Raw genomic sequence first — 19,974 nt, forward strand, 5'->3', positions numbered from 1 at the left:
ACGATATCATACGTCCTGACTTCAAGCCTGTCGAGGGAATCATTGGCTTGAGAGCTGTCGAGTTACGCGCTGATGCACTATGCAATGTTCGGAATTATCGTCTTGAGCGAGACCCCTGACATAGACATTTAGCTAATAATATCGACTGACGAAGCACCGCTTACCATCTTCAACGCGCAGCGACCGCGCTTTTGGACCACCAAAAGCGCGAACGGGCGTCCTTTAGTCGATATATGTCCTTCGTCTCGCTGTCGAAGAACGGTCAAAGGACCTTTCAGATTTCCACCTCTAGTTCTCGCCGAGATAGGGAAAGTGGCACCTGTCACTTACTACCTTAGGCTCGATACCACTCAGCCATATCAGATACAGGATGCCTTCGACCAAGGACGGGGCTAAGGAGAACACCTTTGATTTGACTCTATGGAGCGGTCTCAGTGAAGGCTCCGGACGCTTCAACGGGGGAGCGAATCAGTCAAGGGGAAGGGGTGTTCGGATCTATCCTGATACAGGAAGGGAGCAGTCCGGGATGACCATTGTCCAAGGGAAGGGGCCGCTGTGCAACCAGCACAGAGTCTTCGAGTGGAGAGGAGAGTCGTGTCGTAGGAGCGGCGACTGAGTTTGGGATTTGGTTTGACGAAGTGATTGCAAAGGTACAAGAAGGAATTGAGAGGATACAGTTCCCTTTGTTCCCTCCTCATCTCGAAGTTCGATAATAGTTTCTGTCAATCAGGCTAGCATTGATCAAGAGATTTGGCGCTGTCGACATCACACCTTGGGTTACCGCAATATGGATGCTTTCTGGACAGTCCCAGACGGTTTTGTAGCAGAGCCTGGACAAGGTGAGTTCGATGATCTCAAGTTAAAACTCTCGAGCACCTTCTGTTCACTTGTGCCTTCCTGGCAGCGGGTCTCGGTGATTGTGAACGTATTCGATGGTCGCCATGTTGCCTCTTCTCATTGATCAGGTAATAACTGACACTTTTGACTCCTCCCAAAAGACTTCTTCCAGCTCGAACCACCTACGCCGAAGAATCTCATTGACTCTCGCAACCACCAGCATATGACATATCCTCCCACCGATCACCCCTCCACCCAATCACAATCACAACCACAAGCACAAGCACAGCTCCATCCATCGCAGTCTCATCACTCCCTCCGATCCTCTCAATCTACCTCATCGTTGGGAGGATGGTCAACTGTTGCTCCATCTGAAGCACCCTCGCTTTCAGATGACGATACCTACCATTCCTTACAGCTAACTGCTTCTCTCTCGTCGTCGTCGCCAAACTTGGTTGATCAACCTCAATTGGAGACAAGAGAAAATGGTAGACGACAGAGTTGTATGACGAGGTTATCGATCGATCCGAAGTTGTTCGCTCCGCCTTCCGTTGCATGCGACAACAAGGATCAATTAGATGGAGAGGAAGACGATGTGATTGTCACTGCTAAACCGAAAACGAGGGGTAAGGGCAAGGTCATCACCGGTGATAAGATGAGAGCAGGAAGAGAGGAGATCTCTGGACGGAGGAAGAAAGGCGCCACCGGAGGTGTTGGCGCTGTGGTGAAAGAGGATAGCGGGAAGGTGAGGATTAGTCATGCGAGGAAAGTGAGTTGATCATTCCTATCTTCTGTGATACTCAACCTCACATACCAGACCACAATGTTCGTCGAACGGGTCTACACTCATAAGTGACGAATAGGATCAGAACGGTCCGAATAACGCAATGACGTCCCGTACTGACTTACCCGTTGATCCCGTCAGCAAACCCCAGACCACATCCCCAGACCTCGTAATGCATTCATCCTGTTCCGTAAATATGTGGTCGACGCCAAACTCATCCCTGCCAGCGTGGAGACGAGACATCAGAACGTCAGTATCATCACGGCTAAGATGTGGAGCGAGGTGAGTGAGGATTTTAATTACTGTACCGATACACCCGCGAGACTTGACTGAGTTCATGGATGCTCCAGGCCTCGCCCGGTCAGAAAGCGCATTTCAACAAGTTAGCGACGATCGAGAAAGAAGAACACCTGAAAAAGTGAGCGATAAACTTGAACATGAAACTCCAAGCAGCTTTGAGCTGTGCGAAGACCAGATGGGGTGTGTGCTTACCCTCCACTTTCAGATACCCCGGATATCGCTATCAACCCGTTTATCGACGAACCAACGTCATCCGTCGAAGGGTCCGCAAAGACGAAGCGGAAGAAGAGAAATGTAAGAGTGTGGCGGAACTCTTGATCAAGGGTAAGAGTGGGGAAGAGTTGGAGGGAGAGATCAAGGAGAAGATCGGGAAAGGATCGAAGCCTGTCCTTGAGGAAGCTGGTGGATCTGTGGCAAGTGGCAGGAGTGGACAGAGGTGAGTAGTCGGCGATCTGTGTCGATACCCCCAATCATCTACCTAAATGATCGCGCCTCCTGTAATTTGGGGGAGGATCGCAAGGCGTGTCAGCGCACATGCTGATGCTGCTCTCGCTTTATCTCCATTTCCAGGAACAGCTCCCGGAAGTCCAGTCAAGCACGCGAGCTATCCAAAGGTGCTCTCCGAGCTTTACGCGCCCAGCTTCGCCAACAGCAGCAGTCGGGTGAATGGTCCCAAATCTCTCGATCCACCTCTGTCGATCCATCAGACAACAGCAGACGACAGAGTGGAACGCAGTTCAGCTCTCGCGAACGTCAAACCAGCTCCGTATACGATACGATGAGCTCAGAGTCTCCCGTTCCATCTTTCGACTACCAACATGAAGAAGAAGGGGACGAAGATGAGATGATGGTGCAAGCGCAAGACTTGAGATTCGGTTTCGCACCTTCTCAACTCCACCATCCCGGTTTCCAGTCCCCGTCGGGACATATTCAGCCAGAATACGCCTTCCCGATGAATGAAGCGATGCCTTATGCTCATCCTGATTTGACATCTCAAGTCGCTTTCGCTCAACCTCCCAGTACAGATGTTCGGATGGCCGAGGCAGGTGGACCACAATTCGTATTCCCGCAGCAGCAGATACACGAGCAGCATCTGTTCGAACAAGGTTTCCAGCAACAGCAATATCAACAGCAGAAGCTCGTGACGACAAGCTCTGCATTTCAATCCACGCCTTCTTCTACGTCTCAGTCTCAGTCTTTCCTGTATCCCCAACCTCAATCTCAAGTCTACCAGTCAAATTTCCTCCCTGTAGCCACCGAAACCTCCGGCGAAGACTATTTCACGTACGACGCGGCTCTTCCCTTCTCCCCCTCTGCCACACAGGTTGCATTCCCCAGTACTATCATCAATGACAAGCAGGGTGTCAACAACAACAATGACTCGCAATACCTCAACACCAATGTCACCAACGACTTTTTCGTTGACGCCAGTCAACGACCACCCATGTCTGCGAGATGGGATAGGGGTCATCTCCTCCCGCCTTCTAGCGAAGTGCCACTTGAGGCCTTGCCATTCGACGAAGCGATGCTGTTGGGAGATTTCGAAGCGGCACTCGCTCATGCTGATGAGTTGGTCTGGTAGGGGCCAGTCCAACAGAGACACACAGCCTCATATGCGGGGCAGAGGGAGTCCCGCAGGCTAGCATCATCGTGCATCGAACCGGTAGTAGTAACCTGGTATTCACCTTGCAATCAATAATCATGCATTCTCATCGATACCGGTCAATCTGATGCTGTGCAGTTCACTCCATTGCCCATCTCTCGTTACTTTTACCCTGTTCTTTCAATCTTTCGAGGTGATGCCAAGCCTTTCTCTCCTTGTTGCCACTGGGACCGAGTGTGACTGGAGATTTGGTTCCGTCCCGTTCTAGCCAAGGTCTTGGACGAAAGAGATGAGTGATGACGCTGATGATTCCCATCCACTCTTTTTCTCTTGCATGGGATAGCTTGGAGACATACTGGGCGACAGAGAACGGTCGGTCCATCAACCAGTCACTCTACTCACTCATCCATCCACTCTGGAAGGGAATTGAAACAAACCATTTCCTCATCTTGTCGATATACATAAGCTGTGCTCCGAGCAAAAAGCTCAACCTACAACAACAACCCAAACCCTAAAGGCCCAGACCCCCACCCGCGACTAACCCGACATTCATATCCAGATTGATTGATTCATCCACCATTTCGCTTTCAACAATCAATCATCTTTTCATCTCTACCGCTACTTCTCCTAGTCTATAGCATAGACGTAAGTCTGCTCTGCTCTGATGACCTCCCTGCTCGCTACCGATCTCGCCCCTCGCCGAGCGAACTACGAGGGTCAAAGTCGTCTTTGCTGGGTGGACGCCGTAGCCGAATTATGAAAGGAAGACCTAAACGCTGATCCGTCTTTCTTTCATCTCTTCATATAGACATAACACACCTTTCTTCTCTCCCAATCAACTATTGTCGAACAACGCTTTCACCGAGAAGAACACATCTTGGGAATTTGAACACGCACAATGGGCAAATCTCAATCCAAGCTGTCCGCGGACGAACTCGCCGAATTGCAGAAGAACACGTATTGTGAGCTGGAAGTGCCTTGTGAAATGTGAGGAGCAAGCTGACGACGGTCTTTCGATGTAGTTGACAAGAAGGTGAGCCTCGGACCTCTGTTCTATGGGTTCATCTGTGGTCTTCCCAGGGGCAGGGCGGCGATGGGAAGGGGCGCTTATGACCGCGAACCAACAACCTGGATCGAGCTGACTTGGGTTTCGTGTCTTGCTATTTCTTGGATAGGAGCTCCAACAATGGGTGAGTCAGTTGGATTTCTGGTAATCTGTTCCGTAAGCGAGCTGACATGTACCGCAGTACAAAGGATTCTTGAAGGACTGTCCCGGCGGCCAACTCAACAAGGAGGGTAAGTGGTATTGCTGCTTCCATTGTCTCATGTCAATATAGCTCATGTCGTTCTACTCCGCTCTTGTACTCTCCCTCCGCTCTTGTATCTTCTCATCCTTCTCAACGACATCCCAATCGCTCTTCTTGTAACCCTAACCCGCAGAGTTCAAAAAGATCTACAGGCAATTCTTCCCGTTCGGCGATCCGAGTCAATTTGCGGACTATGTCTTCAACGTGAGCTTGATCCAAAGTTCAAGCAGAGGTTCACGGAGGTTGACATATTCGATGATGTAGGTGTTCGACGAGGACAAGTCAGGTACAATTGAATTCAAGGTGAGTTCGCGGTCCATATCCTCAATCAGACCGGACAGGCCTGAACCCATGTTTTCTTTTTACAGGAATTCATCTGTGCTCTGTCCGTTACCTCTCGAGGTCGTCTTGACGAAAAGTTAAAATGTTAGTGACAGTGACAGTGACAGTGACAGCTACCTGCTTGATTGGGCACGAACTGATGTTTCGTTTGGGTTCCGTTCCACAGGGGCGTTCCAACTTTACGATATCAACCAGGACGGCTTCATCACCTACGACGAGATGTTACAGATTGTCAGGTCGATATACAAGATGACAGGTCAGATGGTCCAATTGCCAGAGGACGAAGATACGCCCGAGAAGGTGGGTCACATCTTCTCTTCAAGTAGAAGGCAACAGCTGACATATCTTAACTCTTACGCTTCTATTTCCCATTGCCTTCTCTCATTCACCGCATCTGCTCCTGCTATCCATTGTGGCAATCCATCATGTCTCATCCGTAGCGAGTCGACAAGATCTTCCGAAACATGGACTTGAACAAGGATGCCAAGCTCACCTTTGACGAGTTTAAAGAGGGATCAAAGCAGGACCCCACGATCGTACAGGTGAGTCGGACCTTCTGCTTTGTCAAAGGGATATGCAGAGCGGCCGTTGACGTATTCGCTGTGATAGGCTTTGTCGCTGTACGACGGATTGGTATGATCGCCTCGAGTCGCCGTCTGTGGCATGATCAGCCATGACGGGGTGTGTCACGAGTGGGACAACTCGAATTACATATGGACTTGTTTGTACTCTTACCTTTCCGAAATCCTATGGTGTGATGCATATTAGATGAACCCGAACTCGCTGTCCTAGTCATATCATCTACGATGCGTTGAAACGAAACGCCACTTGACCCACGTTTGGTTCGCAGGAGGTCAGCGCATTGTTCTGCATTATGCGATCATGTACAAGATGAGATCGATGCATAATTGATAGATGGCAAACAATGATAACACGTCAGAGCAAGCAAGGATGCACAATGTGAAAAATGAGAGAAGATGGATAAATTCGTGTACGTATACATGTAGATGATTGAGAAAGAACGATCACAAATTGAATAAACGCAAGAATTGACTCAACTAACGCCTAGCAGCACCGCCACCTCCCCAGACTAGACCAAAGACTCTCTGGAAGACAGCCGCGACTCTACCACCTGGTACTACATCCTGTTCTTCCTCGCTTATCTCCTCGTCCTCCTCCTCATTGTTGAAATTAAAACCGTCTTCGACTTGAGAGGTTTCCCGTTCGATCTCAGCTTCGACATCCCCATCAACGTCACCCTCTTCGAGCTCGAGAGCGGCTTCAAATGCCCTCACAGGGTCAATCTGTCTTTGGCGCAGATGCCGACTCGGGGTGGGTGCATGGATCATTCCTGGGAAAGCACCAATCACTTGTGGTGAGGATGAGCGTGTGTACCGGATTCGTCGACGAGAAGGAGCAAGGGGCGAAGCTGAGGCTAGCTCAATTTCGTTGTCCTCTTCTCCTTCAGTGTCGTCTCCATCTTCGTCTTCGTCCTCGATGAAGATGGGTGCAATCACGGTATGACAATCGGTTCTAGCGTTGTAAGGTGGAGGAGGCGGAGGTGAGAGATTGGTGTATCTGTCCGGAAGATAGTCGGGAAGAATATCCGATCGAGCGGGAGAAGTTTGCACGGGAGCACGTCGTGGGACCGGTGCTGGCGGAGACGCATGCAGAATTGCGGGCGGAGCTATGACAACAGGGTAGAAGGGGAACTCATATTCCGGCGGCTCCGAGATCAATGAAATTTCCGAGAAGACGGGGCTGGGCGGCGATTGCAATCGCTCCCTCTCGAGTGCCTCTTGTTCGGCCACTGCTGCGATTTGAGCGACACGAGCGCTTTCCTCTCGTTGCCAACGCGCAAGCTCCTCTGCTCGTATTTGCTCCTGCTCTTGTTCCGCCTGTCTGGCTTGATCTTCGGCCCGTCTTCGCTCGGCCATCTCAGCAATGCGTGCCTGGGCAGCTTCGATTGTCTGTCTTCGACGGACAGCTTCTTCTCTTTGTTCAGAGACGAGTTGAGCGGTGAGCTTGTAGGCCTGGAGTTCTTGATTTCGAAGCTGGTTTCGTCTAGCCCAGCGCTCTTCTACCTCGGAAGACCGCTCGTCTTCGCTATCACGAGCCGCTCGCTTCTTCGCCTGGTTGGACGTTCGGAGACCTGCACGACATGACGAAGAAGGAGAAGGTGAGGCTATCGAAGCTGTGGCCATGCTCCCGTCATCGTCGTCGTTACAGAGGATGTTCTCGACCTCGACTTCATCCCTGGTCTTCGGTGGTAGACGCAGTTGCGCAGGGGCCACTTGAGGAAGCCACCATTTGTTGGTCATCCGAACGACCTCTGCATGACCCCACCAGGTACCGATCATCGCTCGCCAGTTTCCTTGTTTAGTTCTTTCGTTGTGAATATGAACCCTGCTACGACGGACTTGACTAGCGGCTCGCTTAGTACGAAGAAGAGCTAGGAAAGCCTGCCCGCTGATACATGTGCCGAAGTCAGTCCGTCCCGGTTTTGATCGAAGTTTGTCCTTGGCTTGGAAACGGCGGAGCTGAGATTTCAACAGGTATCTGCGAACAGGGAGAAGAGAGGATGGAGAACTGCGATGTAGATGAGAGGTGGAATGTTGTCCGGGCATCCTCTCGGGGAAAGCATGGTACCGTGGTCGACGATAAATCCCCTTGGCTGGATTGGACAGCTGCATGTCAACAGCAGCGAGCTGAACTCGAGCGAGAGGCAGGCTTCGCTCATAACAAGCTCTGACCTTGGTTCGATTGGTCGAAGTCATCAGATCGTCGAAGACCACTTGAAGCTGTTCCGATACCTCGTCGGCGTTCTCAACCTTGATATCGCTCGAGGCGTTCATTTCGGCATCGCTGGCAACGCTATCATCGAAATCGCTGATATCCATGCTGGTAGGATCGGGGACGAGCTCGGGTTTGGCAACGACAATACCATTCCAATCGCGGAATATGGAGAGTCCGACCAGCGGATCTTCCGAAGCTGTAAGTTGCTGGAAACATCTCTTTTGTTCACCGCGTTTGAATTTGTGAGTCCTCAGGCGACGGTTAGCACGCGAGGGCCGAGCAGCTAGCTTGGGCGCAGTGTTGTGAGTGATCAGTTCGGGATGCTTGCTGTCAACCGGGTAATCGGTGTCGACGTTCATCGGCAAGATGGTGCTGGAGGCTTGCTATAGTTTATAGTGTCAGTTGAGGGATCAGTGTGATGAAGGAGGAAAAGGTCTACACGTCTGACAGCATCTAAAGCACTCACAAGACCGTCCATGCGCTTGCAGATTCCACCCATCGAGGAGTACGAGGTCACCATTTTCACGTCCACAGAGTACTGTGACTGACAAGCACACCAAAAAGCATTAGCTGGCTGTAGTATCAGGGCGATCCGGGCCGGGGGGGGGGGGGGAAGTATAGTCATTTGGTCGTCTTCACACACCTTCTTCTGGAACTTGACGGATTTTCTATCCAGCATACTTTCAGTTTCTGCTTCGTCGTCACCGTCTTCGACGCTGTCACTCCAGCCTTGCATTCCCGCGTCTGCATCATGGAACTGGACATCTCTCATCCTTTTCTTGCCCTTGAAGATCGTCCGCTTCCTGCTGTGGACAGACGGTGTCGGCAAAGGTGAAGGAGGGATATTGGACAAACTCATATCAACTTCATCTCCCTCTGCGTCGCCGGACCAACAAGTGTCTGGAGAAGGCAGGTCGGAGGGCAGACCTCGTAATGCGCTATCCATCTCTGTCTCGGTAGCTTCTCCATCGTCTTCCGAAGCCGAAGAAGAAAAGTTTTCTCCATGACCACTTCTGTATGATGTATATGCCGATCTTCTCACGCTGCCGCTGCCGCCACTACCCGAGGAAGAAGACGAGGTGATGATAGCTTGTCGCTTGGGGATTGGAACGGTAAAGCTAAATCGCTCCGATCCACTATCATCATTACCACGACCTCGCGGCCTTGACTTTGACTGTGACTGTGATTGTGATTGTGGTTGTGATTGTGATTGTGATGAAAGCTGAAGTCGAGGTCGAGATTGACCAAACCGACCAGGCTGTAATCTACTTTTACGAGGAAGTGGATGATATCGGATCGGTGTGGGTGTATCAGGAGGTGACCAATTACTACTACCACTTTCGTCGGAAGAGGAACGTTGTCCTCCTACGTCTGCATCTGAAAGCGACCCGCGCCTCTTGAGATTCGTACGACTTGCATTTGGACCGGGAACGGGACCGAGACTGAAGGACATGACTAGGCGAGATTAGGGGGGTGTAAAGTCTCTCTCGCCTCCTCAGAGATCTTGTCTGCCTGTCCGTCCGCCCGGTAAGGATGTGTTTCGATCTACGAGGCAGAATTGAAAGAAAGAAGAAGAATAGGAATTGAGAGGAACGGGGGATGGAGGAGGGGTTAATGAGGGGGAGAGAGAGAGGGAGAGAGAGGAAGAGAAAGAGAAAGAGAGAGCACGAAACCAACGTTCTCAGAACCTCGTGTCAAAAGGCTAATAAAAACGAGGAGGCCGAGTCGTGGAGATGTGAAAGATGTGACCAAATGATAGCGAGACTGTGCCTCGATGAGAACATTTTATTACTCTTGTCCCACCACTGCTGTCAGGGAAAAACGCGTCGACCTGATCTGGAAACATTATCATCATCTGGGAATGTTCCGGGGAGAGATGTGAGGTGCCCTCTCCCTCTATCTCTCACACACCTGGCGATTGATGCGTTCGTATTCCCGCATCAGAGAAACGATACGTGAGTGAACCATCTGACTGATCATGCTCGTGGGGGGATGAGAAGCGTATGAGATGAGATGGGATGGGATGAAACCTCGAGCCCCGTCGTGAGAGATCACGGATCAGATCACTGGCCAATGATATCATCTTTACTGAGAGTGTGAGAGAACGCGTGAATCACATATAGGATCAGAGACATGACGAGTTTACTCTATGACCAACGTTGCAAGCCTCTCCTCTTGCGGTGTCTAACTCATCATCACGCTCATCCCATCATTCATCATCCAGTCACTTCTACCTGGACATGAGCATCACAATATCTTCTGGAGGAAGTTCAAGTGATAATCTTGTGTTGACAAATCGCTGGCGTTTGGAGAGGAGATCGGCACTCTCAATGTTGCCTATTGTAGATTGCGTGTCCAGATCAAGACGGCGATCGGTGCTTCATTTGCTGGGACAAGACAGCTGGGCTGGCCGTCCCGGTCCTTGTCGGTGTCACATACGCGTAGTCCCAGATGGACGCAGCTTTTTTACCTCTCTGAACTGCGGTCTGTCCCAGATACTCTACACACAAGCACCGAATCCATGTCATGTCAATACTATACCATACAGTATCTATACTTCCATCTCTATCTAGATGACCTTCTCAATCATGGTGATGCCCTCCTCCTTCTCAAGTCGGTCCCGGAAGAGCTTACATGTCTGAAAGCGGTATGTATTTACGTCAGTTTAGCCCCGGGTATGTCTCACTAGCATACGTGACACTTTTCACTCACGGGCTCGTCGTAAGGCTGAAGAACACCAGGAGTCTTGAGCACGCCCTCAAGGATGAATTGGACAGCCACACCGCAAGGAACCTGCGTAGCGTATCAGTTACGAAACCTATACAGAAGGTGACAAGGATGACTTACACCAACAAGTTTGGCCATGGCAGAATGACCACCGTTTCTGTCACCGTACTCCTCGAGAGTAGACGTGATGGTTTGCTATCATGTTTATCAGCAGAATTTCGACGGGTAGCATCTCATAACGAGCTCACCTCGGTACCATCGGCGTTGATGATCTCGAAGGTGTGTTGGAGGAGGACGATGTCGACCTCTCCCTTCTGGAATTGACACTTGTCCTCGAGCAGCGCGGCAAGAGACTTCATGACGGAACCTCGAGGAACGACCTTCTCGTCGGAAAACAGACCGAGTTGTCGAAACTTGGAGATGAGGATCTTGGAGTCGGTTCCGAAAGATTTCAATGAGAGGAGCTTCTCAACAACAGCACTATCGCAAGCACAATGAGTAGACGTCCGCAATCCCGCAAAGTATGTCACTCACGCCTCTGAGGCCTCAACTCCAAGGGATTTGGCGAGGAGAGATCGCCATGTGATAGGAGCGGCGTCCTTAGCGAGGTACTCTTGAGGGGCATCATCAAGGAGGCCGATCTCCTTCCAGGCGGTAACAACCTCGGGGAAACCGGCGTATCGCATGGTTCCTCTGACGAGGTTCTGGACGTCCTTCAAGCCGTAAAATCCCTTGAAAACACTTGAGTCTCGGTTGGGGTAAGCGACGAGGTTGTAAGCAGGGGTGAAGTAGTAAGGCTTGGCAGCAGACCTGTTCTGGTTAGCGCGTGTTCCGCTAGTCCAAGACTTACATCAGGTCCTTGCCAGCGACCTCAGCGATCTTGCCGTCCTTCCAGAACTTGCCGTCGTTGTTGAGAGCCATGAGGACACCAAGAGGTGACCAAGAGAATTTGTAACCGAGGGCGTTGTCAGAAGCCTATGTGTTTGTTAGTGTCAAATCTTTCGTCTCACTCAGCAGCGGACTGCAAGCTCACAGCAGGCTCGGGAAGACCTGGGAGAAAAAGTCAGCATCGATGGTTATCAACAGGTCAAAGCGAACTCACCAGCACAGTAGCTGTAAAAGCTCTTGATCTTACCACCAGCCTTGTGGACCTCATCGATGGTCTTGATGGCCCAAAGGTGATCAACTCCGGGGTCAACACCGATCTCGTTGAAGCAGATGAGATTTGCGTCGACGAATTTCTGGTGAAGGGCCTTCATGGCAGGGTTGACGTAAGAAGTGGTAACGACGTGGACCTTCTCCTCGAGAGCAGCCTCCATGACAGCGGCATGGTAGGTGTAAGGGACCAAGGAGACCACAACGTCGTGACCCTTGATCGCCTGTCGGAGAGCATCGGGAGAGCCGACGTCGACAGACAAGGGGGTAGCGTTGGGGAGGTCCTTGCAAAGAGCTTCGGCTGTGGCAAGAGTTCGGCAAGCGACGGTGAGCTCGTGATTGTGCTTGGTGATGTACTCGGCACAAGGGGGAGCAACGAGACCGCTACCGAGCAATAGGACCTTCTTCTTGGTGGTAGGGGCGGTGGTAGCAGCGGGTCGGACACCGCTGAACTTGGGCATGACGTTGACACCATCCTCGAGCATGGATCGAGCGAACTCGGGAATAGTGAAAGCGGCACGATGGACGTCCGAGTTGTAGTACTTGGTCTCGGGGACAGCTCGGAGAGGAACAGCGACGTTTCGGCTAGCATCCTTGGAGCAGACCATGATGCCGATTTGACCAGCGGGGTAGGTGGGGATGGTGGTGATAGCGTAGTCGACGACGGGGAAGAGCTTCTTGCAAGTCTCCCTCAGCTCCTTGATCAAAGGAAGGTGCATCCAGATGCACTCGGCCTGAGTGGAGACGCTGCCACCCTCCTTGAGAGCCTCGTGGAGCAATTGGAAGTAAGGAGCCTTGAAGAGAGCCTCGGCGGGACCAACAGGGTCAGAAGAGTCGGTGATGATGACGTCGTACTCATTCTTGTGCTCGGGAAGGAACTTGAAACCGTCGCCAATGTGAACCTCGACACGGGAGTCCTTGTAGCAGGCAGACATGATAGGAAGCCATTGCTTTGAGACTCGGATGACAGCCTGGGTAGGGAGTGTTGCGTTCAGCTTCGTTTCAACCTCCAAGTCGTCTCTGGCTACTAGTTGCTCTACTCACCTCGTCGATGTCACAGAGAGTAACCTTCTTGACAGACTTGTGCTTAAGGACCTCTCGGATGACACCACCATCACCACCACCGATAACAAGGACGTTCTCAGGGTTGGGGTGAGAAGCCATAGGAAGGTGGGTGATCATTTCCTGGTAGCTGTGACACACATCAGCGGACCATTGCACAAGTCGAGCTGAAGGCATACATACGAGAACTCATCTCGCTCGGTACATTGGATGACACCGTCGAGAACGAGGACGTTGCCGTAAGTCTCAGACTCGAAGACGAGGACGTCCTGTGGACACTCATCAGTGCTGTGCAGAGCTTGATAGGGGCAGAGGATGTAGGACCCACTTGGAAGAGAGACTTCTCCATGTGCAAGATCTGCTTGACCCTATCGATTGATCAACGTTAGTCGCTGTGCCTTCGTTTCCCTTTCTCTTCAAGCGGATCCGAGTTGCTCACTGGAGGGTCATAGCCTGACCTGTAGACATATGGATATCAGCATGATGAACTGTCAAAGGAAGGTCTGGATGTACTTACCAGGCCATTGGGAGTTGATCTCTCTGAACCAACCGTCTGTGAAGGTCAAAGACCAACACCAGGAATCAGCAAGTGCGCCGTTCCGGGATCGAGACGAAGCCACAGGACTCACCAACGATGTTAGGGTGAGAAAGGGGGGCGGACATGATTACTATGTCTTTTGATATGTGTGTAGTGAAGAGAACTGAAGAGAGACTGAATGAACCTCGTTATTGTGCTCGAGAGTGCACAGAGAAATTCCTTCCTTTATACGATTGTCGAATTTTTGTTCCCGTTCAAATCACTTCCACTGCACCGTCGGAGTCCGCCGCCTCGAGTCGAAGGGATTACAAAACGTTTTCTAATCGGCTTCATCCGTCATTAGTAACATCATAACAGACCTGATGATGATGCGCTGGAATCCGAAATCAACGAGTCAGTCACCACCATCTCGGTGATCTCCTGCAAATCTAGCCTTGGGAGGTCTTGTTGGGGTTCATGAGCCTCCTCGATCGTCTTCGTTGACCCACAAATTTGATCGCATGAGTCTTGCTGCTATCGCACCCGCAGCTGTACTGTACCGGAGGCACCATGCATAGCAGACACATGGATCTCGTTTCTCACAGAGAAAAGGAGCACGAATCTTATGACTACAAAACATTCCAAAATTCACCCACGACCTGTCCACTTAGCAAGCGTGGCGCTCACCATCCGAACCGCTCTTCCTCCAACTCAATGCCGCCCACCTCCCACTTCTTGCTGGAGTCAAACAGCCTCACGGCGTCTCTCACTCCCTGTACCATCTCATGCGGACCACACGCAGTCACACATATTCCGCTGGGTCGCGTCGCCTTCTTGATATGTCGTAAAATCGTCTCGTGTACAGTGTTAGATAAAATGGAAGAGAAGTTTGGTCGAAGAGGGTAGACCGATATACCTGATAATGTCGGGACGGCACCCGTAGAAGGTTCGCAGATCAAGGATGAGGGAACGGTTGTTGACGGAAGGATGGAAGAACGCCAGCGATTTCGATCTTTTTCGCACTCGAGTCTTTCCTCGGAGTTGACCAAGGACTCTAATGATTGACCGCTTTCACTCAAGCCTTTGTGTTGTATTCCCGTGTTGCGGTCATCATCGAAGGGACTAGCTGGAGCAAGTAAGGTGATCGGTGAACTGATTGGACACCGAGTCACATAGATGTGGACCCTCAAAGCTGTTGCGTCTTGACCGAAACCTTGTCCAGTGCCCCTTCTGCTGTTGCAAGTCAACTCCCAGTCCTTAGCATCATTCACCAAGTCGATCAAGGTAGCCATGAGGGCTTGGCCATATCCTCGGTACGGACCAGCCATACGAGGTCGAAAGTTCTCGCGCGTACCACACCGGTTGGAGCGCGAGTGATGAGGTCATGTGCATGTCCCAGGGCTGAAGTGATACCTGATCCTCCAGCGACGAGAAGTACGGACGAGAAAGAGGGGATCAAGGTGTTTCCCAATCCTCCGTAAGGTCCTTCAAGGATGACAGTGATCTTTCGTCGTCGTTCGTCTGATTGAAAGCTCGAACCGCTTGCATGTCGGAACAAACGGTCGGTCCAGTCACCTGCCTTCTTGCACATGAGAACCATGCCCTCCCCGTTGGGCGAGGAGGCAATGGCGAATGGGTGTGATTCGAGACCATGAGGTAGTCCGAAAGCAGGGACTCGAAGACGAACATGTTGACCAGCTCTCCAACCCGAACGCAAGCTCGGGATAGTGACCACGGTGGTACTAGCTTCCGGTAACGCTTCAATTGTAGCCGTAGCCAATCGAGTCTTGGAAAGAGAGCAGAAGATTGATACAGTGTATATACAGACCCCGGCGACGCTTGAAGAAAACGTCAGCAAACGAGTGGCGAAGGTAAATCGAAGCTTGCTCACCTGTATGGGATGCACTCGTCCCGGTGAAACGCTAAACCAAGCAGCACAGCGATCATACCGACAAAGTGGCAGACCTGAAGGGGTAGTCTTGTCAGCTACGTGTTGCGATCTGACTATCATCTTAGGCTCACCCTGAATACACCATAGTACACGTTACGAATGACAGGCAGAGAGGTGACCACCATGACGAGAATGCCAATGAAAGATATATAGCCCCAAACAATGAACTGCTGGAGGCCCAGGAGCGTGACCCCATTCTTGACATCTGGATCGAAGGTAAGCCGTCTGATCCAGGGTGAAGAGCAGGACGACTTACAGAATCCGACTACATGCACAATGACAGCCACGAAGAGGAGTCTTCCGATCACCTTGTGGAAGATCTTCAGCCTCTCATATCCTTCTCCAACGCACAATCCGATGACATTCCCCCTCACACCCAAAGCTATAGTGAGAGGTATCAATGCTGTCGCGACACTTCCTGCCCGCTGGAAGTTCTGTCCGGAGCCTTTGGTTCGGGTCGATGGTGAGAGATCTGATTTGTAAATCAGGGTGAAAGCCAGGAGAGCGACGAAGGAGAGGATGAGAAGGAGCTGGGTCAAGGTCATGTACGATCTGGCGATTCTGGGCAACTTGGCGAAAGGTGAAACGAGGAGAGCGGAAGAGAACGGAAGGAAGGAGAGGGCCAGATTGAGGTGCGGCGGTGGTTGTAGCTGTTGTGATCGAGTATGACTGTCTACTAAAGGTCCACTGCCTTCGTTGTCTGTTTTGGAGATCGTCCAACGTGAACTTTTGACGCTTCCAGGGTGTGGTCGTCCTTTCCGTCTGAGGAGCCATCCATCTCGAAGATCTCCTCCGCCGACTGCCTGGTTTCGTTCTCGATGAGGCATGGAGGCATACACTCTTGCCAGGAAACGAGGTTGTGACAAGATCATGCAGGCACCGAGTATCCCAGCAAAACCGAGCAGGACGATGTAACGTATCTCATCTATGGCAGGCATGTCAGCGTGGTCATAGGAAGCCGGGAGAGCAACTTACTATCCAAGGCGAATTGATCGGCCTTTTGTTGTTTGACGACTTGTGTCATGTTCACAACTTCTGTGGCTTGCAAGGAAGAAACGGCAGAGGAGGGAGCAGTAGCTGCCAGGTTTGCGAACGTCATCGAAGGACCGTAAAGGACCCTTGCGAGAGAAGGGTTCCCCATGAGAGGCATGGCGGTGTGGTGTCTAGTTGTGTATAGATACAGTAAATATCAGTGGGTGTGGTGTTTCAGTGTATCCTGTCGATCCGGCTGAGAGGTTGTATTTTCGTCTTTCTGGTGGTCGTTGAAGATGTTGTGGTCGTGGTCGTGGTCGTGGGTGTGGTCGTGAAAGGAAGACTGTTGCGATCGTACGAAGTATGGTAGGTATAAAGACAAATCAACGGTGTATGCGCTGAGTCGATCAAGAAGTCAATATGAACGGGGCGATCATTTCATGATGATAGCGACCGATGAGCAAACACGTTTTGTAGAATAGGGTCGAAGGAAAGTTGAATGTCCAGCTTCAGCACAAGGGATGAAACGAGCAACGAGGTGGGCAATGCGGGATCCGTGACAACAAGAAACGGGGGGGGGGGAAAGAAATCTGAAACGCTTTGGTCATATCCTGGCGTTCCTGCAGGAGATACATATATCTTTGTCTTTCTTCCCTTCCCTTCTATTTTGAGCATCGCCATGCAGATCCTAATAAGCCTTCTTGAAGCTTATCCAGAGTTGCTCGACATCTCATGTCAACAGATGATCGGCGTTGTTTGTAGATGTCGTAAAAAAAAAGATGTTCGATTCGTAGCTCTGTGAGCGGATATCTGAAAAGTCACGCCAGCTTGAGAGCCCACATCGTCCTACGGGTCCTGGCATGTGGTCCCTATGCTTGACTGTGTAATGTTGTCGGCGAGTTACATCGTCGATCCCCGATAAGTCTTGAGCAGAGTCAGTCGGGATCGGAGAAGGAATCGCTGAAACATGAACGTGATGAATACGACGCGCGTTACGGTGGCCAAGCAGTAACGTTCAGTTACACGGAAACGCGTTCTAGGTTCGTCGTTACGGTTACTGCCTGATTGGCAGTCCAAGTCTGCGGATTAAGATCAGCGGTCTTCTCCATCATCGCACATGCACAAGTGGTGACATCTGGTCGTGTCCATCCTGTGAGACATCTAGATTATACATATCACTCTCACATCGACTATATATCTCCCCATTTCTCCACTGGCCCAGATAACCATTCCCCTCCCAGTCTTCCTTGATTGTCTTCGGTGACGAGAAAACAATCTTCCAATCTTACTCCGACTCCCTTGATCCCGAACCAATCCTCTTTACCGTCCGAGGGGAGATACACTCCCGGTTCCAAACTGAACACATGTCCTGATAAGACGGGTTTGCTGCCCAACGGACCTTGGACGAGATAAGGCGATTCGTGGCCTTCCAAGCCGATACCGTGTCCGAGGCGGTGTGTGAACACACTAAAATCTGGTCCAGCCTCCGCTTCAAAGTCGGAAGGGGCCTTGGAAGCGGTGACTATCCTTCGAGCAGTCTTGTCTAGCTCCGCGTGTATTGGTGAAACGGTGCTGTTAGAGGATAGCAAAAGGTCATAGGGAGCATGTTGCGCTCGGCGAACTGTCTCCCATATATCGATGTGGATTTTGGGGATTTCCGAGTCCGGCAGGGCGAACGTCTGCGGTTGACCCATGTTAAAGCGCTATCTCACGCAAAATGTGGTTACTTGAGAAACCCACCCTTGTGACATCTGCGACGTACCCACCCCATTTCCCGCCAGTGTCAATAAGCGCCAGATCATGTTTACCGAGCACTCGATCGGTTCCAGACCCATGAGGTAGCGCAGCATTTTCTGTTCAATGCGATCAATGCCGGACCGATGTGTCTCGCTAGAGCGACTCACCTCCAAAGAGTACCAGTCCCTCTCCACCTGTTAGTCCCGTTGCAGCCATCTCCTCATGCAGGATTGCGCTGGTCTGAGACTCCGTGATACCGATATACATTCTCGTTCTGGTCTTCCTGGTCGCGTGTAGGGTCAACTGAGTGCAGGAATGAATGTAAGCTTTTGCACTGTGTATTGATCTACACCCATCAAAGTGTCTGGGACAGCGCAACATGCCCATTGAGTCGACATCCACGCCCTCCCCCGGTCCTCGTAAATGTACGTGGCCGTCAGTCTTGGCAGTCCTTACCTCCTTGCCAAACCACATGTCCCATTCAGATGAACAGCAAATAGTACTCACCTGATTTGCACACCTCAACAGTCCGACTTCCCTCTCATCCTTTCTCTCTCTGATCGTCTTGACAGCCTGGACGACTTCCTCCCCTTTCTCTTCCCTGAACACACCCCTCAATCCCTCGCCCACGAAATGTCTCACCATCCCATCCAATACGACTCCTTGGGTGCTCACAGCATGTTCCAAGACAGAGTAAGGACTCTGATCTTCTTTCCATTCTACCCATTTGACCCTCCTTGCTATTTCGTCCGGAAGGGAGATAAGACTTGCTCGAAGAGCTTCGAAAGCCGGTGTGAGTAGAGTGATCGTGGGCAGATCTTTCTTCAGTCTGTCATTATCCTTTGCTGATTGGGCCACGTCATTGACAGGGAAAGGAGTTGATGAGGAAGAGGAATTGGCGACATGGATCAGGAACGGTCTTTCGGACAACCACCAATCTGAACTTCCGAATCCTCCCAAGAAATATTCCGCACTAGGCCCGGGTTCGGCGATCCATCCTGTCGAAGGAGGTAGAGCTTTGACGAGCGAGTGGAGTCGGTTGGTGAATGTTTCAGGAGGAGATTGGAGGAGCGAATCGCATTGAGCGAGGAAAGAAGGTGAGAGAGGTGGGACGGTGGTCAATGTGGATGGCGAAGAGAGGGTGAAGAATGGTGAGAGGAAGGACGAATGGATGAGATAGAGTATGGGCCAGACAGTGATGAGGAGGAGACAGACGATGAGACGTTGGGTTATTGTCGTCGGCTGTGGCCGTGGTTGTGATGCTCGATGTGGGGTGTATGTCTGCAAGTAGGCGTGGGAAAGAAAATAGTCAGCCGAGTGGATTTCATGAAGCAACACTCTCACTCTCCAGTATGTCTCGATGAAACCGTGTCGGGGCATGGCGCAGAATGCATCGCACGAGTGACTCAAAGAAGTGATTTCACTCACAGAGGATCTCTCGGACGCTCGCGGACTCTTGTCGTCTCCCTCCCAAAGGTCAATCAGGGGTGCCGGAGACCATCTTCCCGTCTCACCATGCACCGCCGGTGAACCGGAGTCATCGCTCGATCGCGGAGAAGGCTCCGAATCGCTATGCGTCGGTAGCGGGGTGTACGAGTGTCCTCCCATCGTCCTTGATCTGTGTGATTGTTCTGTACACACTGGAACCAACGTAGATGTACAGTAGGAGAGATGTTCAATCGAAGCCGATAGCTGAGAGAGTGCACTCGTCTTGACGTACAACACATGTGGTCGTCTCGGCGATGACCGGAGTGACTTTTGCTCTTCTTACGGCAATCCCGCCTGATCATATCTACCATGTCATATCTCGTGCATGTTTTCACCATTTGTCACTCGTGCTACAACGTCTGCTTTATATGGATGTCATTCGTCTGTCCGGATTGT

The 19,974-nt window shown here is 51.3% G+C and overlaps 6 protein-coding genes across 6 annotated transcripts; 2 read left to right on the top strand and 4 right to left on the bottom strand.

Moving 5' to 3' along the window:
* Window positions 1-787: 787 nt before the first annotated feature.
* IAR55_003330 (uncharacterized protein) lies at window positions 788-3,503 on the top strand (the record flags this gene model as incomplete). The annotated part of the gene is made up of 6 exons (XM_066946437.1): window positions 788-839; window positions 999-1,606; window positions 1,763-1,903; window positions 1,972-2,039; window positions 2,127-2,357; window positions 2,492-3,503. The coding sequence occupies 6 exons, from the start codon at window positions 788-790 to the stop codon at window positions 3,501-3,503; spliced, it is 2,112 nt and encodes a 703-aa protein (XP_066802829.1).
* A 919-nt stretch (window positions 3,504-4,422) lies between these two features.
* IAR55_003331 (calcium-binding protein NCS-1) lies at window positions 4,423-5,812 on the top strand (the record flags this gene model as incomplete). The annotated part of the gene is made up of 10 exons (XM_066946438.1): window positions 4,423-4,486; window positions 4,547-4,557; window positions 4,700-4,714; window positions 4,772-4,820; window positions 4,965-5,035; window positions 5,096-5,134; window positions 5,200-5,257; window positions 5,340-5,473; window positions 5,614-5,715; window positions 5,783-5,812. The coding sequence occupies 10 exons, from the start codon at window positions 4,423-4,425 to the stop codon at window positions 5,810-5,812; spliced, it is 573 nt and encodes a 190-aa protein (XP_066802830.1).
* Window positions 5,813-6,231: 419 nt separating this feature from the next.
* IAR55_003332 (uncharacterized protein) lies at window positions 6,232-9,422 on the bottom strand (the record flags this gene model as incomplete). The annotated part of the gene is made up of 3 exons (XM_066946439.1): window positions 6,232-8,352; window positions 8,436-8,513; window positions 8,613-9,422. The coding sequence occupies 3 exons, from the start codon at window positions 9,420-9,422 to the stop codon at window positions 6,232-6,234; spliced, it is 3,009 nt and encodes a 1,002-aa protein (XP_066802831.1).
* A 1,116-nt stretch (window positions 9,423-10,538) lies between these two features.
* IAR55_003333 (spermidine synthase) lies at window positions 10,539-13,576 on the bottom strand (the record flags this gene model as incomplete). Its single annotated transcript, XM_066946440.1, has 14 exons — window positions 10,539-10,607; window positions 10,682-10,762; window positions 10,817-10,891; window positions 10,945-11,176; window positions 11,231-11,437; window positions 11,547-11,671; window positions 11,730-11,746; window positions 11,799-12,822; window positions 12,896-13,043; window positions 13,097-13,182; window positions 13,242-13,281; window positions 13,353-13,371; window positions 13,431-13,466; window positions 13,543-13,576. The coding sequence occupies 14 exons, from the start codon at window positions 13,574-13,576 to the stop codon at window positions 10,539-10,541; spliced, it is 2,193 nt and encodes a 730-aa protein (XP_066802832.1).
* A 537-nt stretch (window positions 13,577-14,113) lies between these two features.
* IAR55_003334 (uncharacterized protein) lies at window positions 14,114-16,531 on the bottom strand (the record flags this gene model as incomplete). The annotated part of the gene is made up of 6 exons (XM_066946441.1): window positions 14,114-14,727; window positions 14,790-15,268; window positions 15,322-15,395; window positions 15,453-15,586; window positions 15,638-16,306; window positions 16,357-16,531. The coding sequence occupies 6 exons, from the start codon at window positions 16,529-16,531 to the stop codon at window positions 14,114-14,116; spliced, it is 2,145 nt and encodes a 714-aa protein (XP_066802833.1).
* Window positions 16,532-17,543: 1,012 nt separating this feature from the next.
* Window positions 17,544-19,698, bottom strand: IAR55_003335 (uncharacterized protein; the record flags this gene model as incomplete). The annotated part of the gene is made up of 5 exons (XM_066946442.1): window positions 17,544-18,032; window positions 18,094-18,206; window positions 18,258-18,393; window positions 18,598-19,371; window positions 19,519-19,698. The coding sequence occupies 5 exons, from the start codon at window positions 19,696-19,698 to the stop codon at window positions 17,544-17,546; spliced, it is 1,692 nt and encodes a 563-aa protein (XP_066802834.1).
* Between the last annotated feature and the right edge of the window lie 276 nt (window positions 19,699-19,974).

This window comes from Kwoniella newhampshirensis, chromosome 6 (assembly GCF_039105145.1).
Source record: "Kwoniella newhampshirensis strain CBS 13917 chromosome 6, whole genome shotgun sequence".
NCBI lineage: Eukaryota > Fungi > Basidiomycota > Tremellomycetes > Tremellales > Cryptococcaceae > Kwoniella > Kwoniella newhampshirensis.